General features: G+C 37.4%; 1 protein-coding gene across 1 annotated transcript; it reads right to left on the bottom strand.

Annotated features, from left to right (window-relative positions):
- Nucleotides 1-440: 440 nt before the first annotated feature.
- Nucleotides 441-6,925, bottom strand: LOC135462117 (stabilizer of axonemal microtubules 4-like). The gene is made up of 12 exons (XM_064739481.1): nucleotides 6,794-6,925; nucleotides 6,038-6,277; nucleotides 5,284-5,437; nucleotides 4,843-4,965; nucleotides 4,478-4,541; nucleotides 4,040-4,152; nucleotides 3,289-3,360; nucleotides 2,999-3,100; nucleotides 2,111-2,214; nucleotides 1,395-1,565; nucleotides 828-992; nucleotides 441-522 (listed from the first exon to the last, which is right to left on the bottom strand). Exons 2-12 carry the CDS (start codon nucleotides 6,265-6,267, stop codon nucleotides 441-443), a joined length of 1,380 nt encoding a protein of 459 aa, XP_064595551.1. The 5' UTR covers nucleotides 6,268-6,277; nucleotides 6,794-6,925.
- Between the last annotated feature and the right edge of the window lie 648 nt (nucleotides 6,926-7,573).

Raw genomic sequence — 7,573 nt, 5'->3', positions numbered from 1 at the left:
AACATAAGCAAAAATCAACCAAAAAATGCAAAAGCTAGATCCTAAAAATACAGGTGTGTAAATCACTAAATTCAGTTGGAATGAGCTGAAAATTTATCACAGGTGCTTTTATAAAATACAGCTTACATATACATGTAAAACAGCTTTCACATATTCAATATCAGGCAAATTGTACAGCCAAACTATTAAGTAGCCATTAACAATTCCGGCGTGAATAGTTCTGTGAACGAAAAAGCAAATCCTTTCACAACATCATGAACATGATAGCTATAACAATTTCCTCAGTGATATCTGACTGTGCACAGGGTTTGAAGAATTACACTAACCCTCAAATTGCATGGATCAACAAAAACTTGCGAATCAGATTTTTCCACAACTTTTGAGAAATTTGTCGCTGTATATTTCATTTATGTATCATCGTTTTGTTTATCGTTTATCTCTCATGCCATCATGGTGACTGATCTATGTAGTTTACTGTCATGCTTGTGGTCATCAAAAAATGGATCTCTAGCCACCAAACTCCTGTAAGGAAAAAAAATAAAATATATTATGTAGAGAGGAAAAATAAGAATTCAATCATTGAAGCTCATAATTACATACATGTACTAGCATGTCATAATTACCAGCAGATAAAAATTTTCAGAATTTCATCATGCAATGCTGCGTCTGATCACTGTTTGACATCAGTATAGAATGCAGTGTAAATTTCAGGTAAATCAAATGCAAAAAGTATCAAACAACAAGGTAGTAAAGTGTAAAACATTTGTACGCATATAGCTGGTTGAAGATAGATGGAAATTAGCAACACAAGACATTAAAGCCCTTACCTGCCGACGTAGGGCTCAAGTCTCCTGAGTGTAGCACTGCTCTCTACATCAGGGCCATATGTATGAACAGAGGTACTCTTTGTGAAGCCGTCTAGCAACTGAGGCTGGACCCCTCCACCACAGTGGCCTTCCCGAGCCTTTCCCACTGGGGTCTCATCCTGGAACCTACAGCACAAATTCAACTGTTGTTATAACATAGAATAGATACCCCAGGAGGAGACCCTCACTTAAAGTGTACATCTAGTATGCAATGTGAGGTCCATGCAATTGTAAATGGAGGTAAGGCTTTTAGTGGGAAAGAAACTATGTTTTGTTAATTGTGTGTTGTACACCATAATCTTGTACGGAGGATAATGAACACAGCCACCTTAAGAAACTAAAGCTGCAAGTCGATTGCCTCCAATGTCTTACTTGCTGTAAATGTTAAATATTATATGAATCTATAACCAAGTTGTAAAGTTGTTGCTTTGCTTAAAGATTTCTACAAGTTAATAATGATGGCCTCCTTTCGGCTTGATCATCATTTAGCCTTATGCCAACAAGACCAACAACATGGGTGCAGCATACCTGGTCATGTAATGTGTGATGAAGCGACGTGGATTATCAGAGGTCTGTACAAAGCGGTCATTGTTCTCAGAGTAGCCAGTCAGCTCCTTGTTGCCCACACCAGTGTGGCCCAGGCGGTCAGACTCGCTCTGGTCAGGATACTGCTTCCCCAGGTAATCACACTTCATAATGCTGTAGTGGGAGGGAAGGAGGAGATAACATGTACATCACTAGAGGCCGATTTATGCCATTTATGCCAAGGCACTTTTTGTACTTTTGTGTATATGATGAATATAGCATGGTAGTAATTAAAGAAGAAGGCATTTGGCGAGCACATAGCACATTCACCAAGTGAATTGACTGGCTTTAGACAAAGGGACAATACTCTGCATTTCTCTCTTCCCTGTCAATGGTAAAGAATTACTTACAAACTTCCCTGATCAGGATTCCAGTCTGGGTCAACGCCGAAATTTAACAGACTTGGGTCCTTTTTACAAGGGTGTGGCAACACTACATCATGTACATTTACCATGGTAAAGTATCTTTTCACTACATGTGAAGTTATGTGTGATTTACTGATTATCACTTGAAATTTTCGCAAAGTTAGTAATGATAGCAGGGTGATTAATTGGTGAAAAATGGCAAGAAATTATTGCTGATTTACCATAAACCTCCCATTTTGCATGTCAACTGATTGATAATATATCTGTATAATCATCTACGTCTCAAAAGCTTACCTGGAGTGGTTGTTGGGATGGGTCATGTTTATGTATTCACTGGGATCCACTTTCCTTGTCCGATCCAGCCTTAGATTAGGAACATCACTGGCCAGGTCATAGGCCTGATTAATTAATAAAATATATCAGTTTGTTCCTCTTTTATACAGAAAAGCTATTTTCTATATAAGTCAACATATGTATCACATGCAATACAAAACGTGTTAGAGTGTCGGTAACCTGTACTAATATGTTAAACTGCATCATACCCAACCCCATTGTAACACTATGCACACTTTGTGAAATGGACCCTTGTGTCTTGTGAAAGATGCTTCAGTCAGGCAGTAGATATACTGTAGATATACCTCTAGTAGTGTTGGGATAATTCTGCTATCAGGAGATACTGATAGGAAAAAATGCAAATAATGATAAAGGTGATATTAAACCCTTAAATTGTGGGTGAATGGTTGATGCTGTTTATTTATTTTTCAGTTGCTGGGACATGCAAGACATTGGCTTATTCCCAGCCTTGGACACGGAATTTGTGGACTACCCCACTTTCAAAGTTTGTTGGGCCTCGGTGACAATAAGTGGATGAAGGAGCTCATGTAGCCATTTGCACAGCCTGACATCCGTTGAAGGCCACTTGCTTTCCACCAATATGGTGTGCATATTTGTACATTACACCTCTGAAAGTTTGATAATAACTTGCCAAACATCGGTGGTTTATCGACTCAAGGTGCTCCAGTTTCTGCCATCATATAAGTGAAAAATTGATGAGTACAGCATTAAACAACAAATCAAATAAATAACGTAAACTGTACAACTGTACGTAAACTGGAAACAAATTAAAACACCAGCTTATCTGGAAAGGCCTATAGTTAGTAAAGAAACAATAAAATAGCTCACTTCTAATGGCACTCGGTGAACATAGAGGGGTTTGACCTTTTCTCTGGTGAACCCTGAACCTCTCTCAGATGCAGTGTTCAGCTTTGGTAATGGCTCATTGCCCTGCAAGAAATATACATAACATGAAGATTTATCTATTTAGGGTTCCTTGAAAAAAATGCCTTTAATTTGAGAAACGAAAGACCATAAATGTCATCTAGACATATAGCTTTACTGTGTATGTCAAAACGTACCCACATACAGTATAATTTGTATAATATTGCTTCACCGCTACAACAAATGGTACTTACATGCAGATACTCAGAAGGTAGGAAGTGTGTTTTGAATATACTGACACCTGTTGGTCTGTTGGTCATCCAACCCTAGGGAAAGCAAATGGAAAGTCAATTGAATATAAGGAGATTCACATAACATAAAACCAATGTCAACTGACTCAGAACACTAGTATTGTTCAACATACACATCAAGTAACAGAGCATGCAAACATTATGGCGTGCAACAAAATTTGTTGATTTGACCCTGCAAAGTGGGGAAACTGGGGAGGTCTAATCAATGTGGAATAACAAGAATATGCATGAAATCTGGTGTCAAAATAGTAACAGCTTATATTTATCAAGCATAAAAAGTGCATAAACTGCCATACTCAGAACAGGTAAGAACTCAGACTGTGGCTGGTACATTGTTCTGAAGAAAAGAATCAGTGTAGAAATTTTAAAATTCCTAGAGCGAAACATTTAATTCTAGCTCAGTGCGTTTGAAATTTTCTTAAGTCATAGACATTTGAAAAAATCTGGGATCAGAAGTCCCTCTATAGGTAATTCTGTCTTCCACATTTTCAATGTCATGCATGGTACTTCAGTTTAGCCAATAGAAACCTGGGTTTTATGAATTTATCACCATCCAAACAAGAAATTATTGTTTCTGATGGCATTTATTTGAATAACCATGATAGGAATACAGGGAGAAATTATATCTTTTTGGTATATACATGAGGATATACCAGTGCACATTAAATATGTACACATTATACAATAGACTTACTGGATATTCATTTTTGTGAGGAGAGTCATGGTTGAATGTTATAGGCTCAACATTTTTAGCATGTGTGAAACCACTCTCTTCAATAGGGCCAACTGACTTCGGCTTCATATCACCTATAAAGACAAGAAGGTCAACTAAACAACCAGTCTGTAGCATTTTCTTTTGCAACTGTCAACTGCTTCAAGCATGTCGGTGGATTTTGCATTATTTTTGTGTTCATTTCCTTAAAAATGTAATTTTTTTCCTTTTTCTTTTTCCACCAAGATAATTCTTACCACTGCAGTCAAGTGTAGTTTTACGATTTTCTCTAGACTTTTCAATCTGCATGATTAACAAAGAAAGAGACAAGCTGCATGGCCACACCTGACATTACAACAGAAATGATATTTCTTCACACAGGTGTACCTTCAGAGTAGTTACTAAATATTTGTAACATACGTGTATCATCAGCAGGCTTTCCTGTGAACCTTTGGTGCGTCTCTGTTGTCATATAGCCAGGCCCCTGAATAATGACAATTTCATATATATACATGTACATTTAATATAAGAAAGCTGAACAAAGTCAAAATGAAACTGAAACACATTACCCTGTACTAGAATTTTTTGTTAACCTTGACAAACATAACGCTGTGTAAAACTGATAAAAATGAGTGCCAGAACTGTTATACATCAGGAAGGCTCAGAAATATTGAATGACTCTTTCTTGCTACTTCCCAACCACCACCTCCAATGAAGACATGAAAGAGGCAAAAGGAAGGTATAACCAGTCTGCAACTTTCAAAGTGTTTAAAAGTCACACTTACATATCCTGAATTCTCAAGTTCAACGGGATCTTTTGGTTGAATTTTATGCAGCAGAGGTTTATGTCTGGGTAGAATGTCTGTACGAGCATTCACAATGCGGGTGTCAATAAATGGTTCAGCAGCCTGCAAAACAAAGTTAAATTACTGTTTTACAAAAAACACAAATATTAACTTCTGCAGAAACAATGACCAGTTTTCAAATTACTTCTTCAAAACTATTTCTCTGTAACATATTGCAGCACAAGTGACACACAATGGACTAATCTAAAAATGATATAAGTGTTGATCAAGGGTATGAGTGGAATTATTCATGCAAACTTTGATTTTTAGCAATGACATATTTTGATAATTTCAATGAACATCGCATTTTGTACCTTTCATTTAAGCGTTGGTATTATTTATTGCAGGAGAACTCAAGGGAGATCACTCCTGTACACGTACCTCCTTCACTGTTGGAACTGTTAAATGCTTTGCTCGTACAAATCCTGACCCCACTTGGAATGTGGTACAAGGCAAAGCCTCTTCCCCTGTATTTTCTTTGTAGGGCTGGTAATGTAGCTTTGTTATAGTGTTGTAGTTTTTGGCACAAACTTCACTAAAATGAAAAAAAGGGCAACAAAACTTCAATCAAACACAGATAAAGATGTGCAGGGAATTCTAGATGAATTCTCATTTCTTGTTGCATTGCCTGCAGCTGTAAATCAGCAATAAAGGATGCCATAAACTTGTTCCACCTTTAACTGAGCTGATTAGAGATGACTTATTAGTACAGTTACTGTAGGACAGTGAATCACTGTGATAATTCAATCATTTGTTTCTATGTACAAGACAGACAGTGACTGATGAGGACTACACAACACTGCATCAAGGTCAAGTAAAGATACAATATTTTATAAGCCTATTTAATAACAAAGTGTCAAAAGGAACAAGTGGCACTGCTAAAAATGAACTTCCTTAGTGATTTGGTACTATATAGAAGAATCCTACCCATTGATTGATTAGTTGAGCATTTTTTCAAACTGGATATCATCCCACCTTCCAAATAAACCTCAAAACATCTTTCTTAGATCAACAGAACTTTCAGAATCTGGCAAAAATGAGTAACTTAGCCATTGCTAAATTTTACATCAGATACGGTACACTTTGCACATAACTGATTCAACCTTGACAATAAGTAACTAAAGTCCATACTGACCCCATGAATGGATTATCAACATCATCCAGTCTTTTACTATAGTAAACCCCGGGTCTGAAGTTTGACAGATAACCGGTGCCTGTGTGGCGACCCTGCTTGGGTTTGAACTTCTCCCAGTGTTTGCCATACGTTGTGGAGTTTTGAGTGACATAGAACTTCATGATGTTTGTATCGGGGCCATGACTGGCTGCTATGTGAGCCGTTCTGGGTCCAGTCTGTAAACGTCCCATTATGACCAATCTGGAATTAAAACCAGTCACATAGACTGTCGTGTAAATAATGTGCATGTACATGCTTGAGCTACGTATTACTGGACATTTAAATTTTGTGCATTTAAATCCAGTTCGAAGAAATTTAGAAAAGAAAACATATAAATCATTAATATCAACAAAGCATAATTAGCCATAATTAGTCATAAATAAAGTAAGTATAAAGTAAGTCACTTCAATACAACTTAAACACCCCAAGTGCTGTCAACTCAACGTCGTCTTATCTGACTAAAACGTCAACCCTGCTTAATTTTTGTTGTTGTTGTTGACAATTCCCTAGTGAGTTGTCTCGACATATAAAAAAAATTATCTGACAGTATCAACATTTAACTCGTCCAACAACACGGTTTTGGGGTTCTTATGTATTGTTTTTCAGTCTGACAGCAGTCACGGGACAGTCCAATACTTCACTTAGCCAAGAACCAAACGACAGCGTAGTCAAACTCAACTCTTCTAACCACACTCACTTTGTCGTACTTTCCCTTACCAAGTATTCGGAGAAGCAATTATCCCTTTATATTTGCCCTATCACCATCAGGCGCTGAAATTTCTCCCGGTAAGAAAATGTCAGCACATTTTAATGCCAGATACCAAACATCAAGTCGAAAAGCTTGTTTCGTCGTCCTTGGTTACCAGGTGTTGTCACATAGCGGAGAGAACGGTTTTCAAGGGGAGACAACTTTCTTTATCCCAATTACTACACCGCTCTCACGTGTGTATAATTAACCTGTGAATTCGTGGTCAACTGAACTGTCAATAAATGCCCAGTGATATATCCAAGTCCAAAAAAAAAAAAAAGTAAATGCAGTTGTAGACTTCTATCGGATGTCCACACTTATGTTAACACAGTACTGCAATTCTTAAATCTTTTTCGTATGTTGGCAAGGTGTTTGTTCAAGCATATTCTGAAGGTATGCTGCTGTGTTGACTGATTATACTTTTTGTGAAGCCCTGAATCTGGCCAACCCAACCAATGTAATTTTGTCTCCAATATCAAACTAAAAATGTGCATAAATTGTGTTGAAAGTTGCTCTTTCATATGCAAAAAGAATGAGGTCTATAATCTCTGGTTCATCTGTACCAAATGGCAAAGGGTAAGCTAGGGCTAGCCATTTGTAAGGCAAGGGCAGGCGTGCAGTTGAGTCCACTGAAGTATTTCACTTGCAGCATAATTATTTTTCTAACGCCATACTCAAGAATTGTTCACGTAAAGATTGGCTTTCAATTTTATGGTGGAGGAAACTAGTGCCAAGATTAACAAGGAAAT

This window comes from Liolophura sinensis, chromosome 1 (genome assembly GCF_032854445.1).
Source record: "Liolophura sinensis isolate JHLJ2023 chromosome 1, CUHK_Ljap_v2, whole genome shotgun sequence".
Lineage (NCBI taxonomy): Eukaryota > Metazoa > Mollusca > Polyplacophora > Chitonida > Chitonidae > Liolophura > Liolophura sinensis.
The sequence above is the reverse complement of the archived record's forward strand: the minus strand, read 5'-3'. Positions and strand labels throughout refer to the sequence as shown.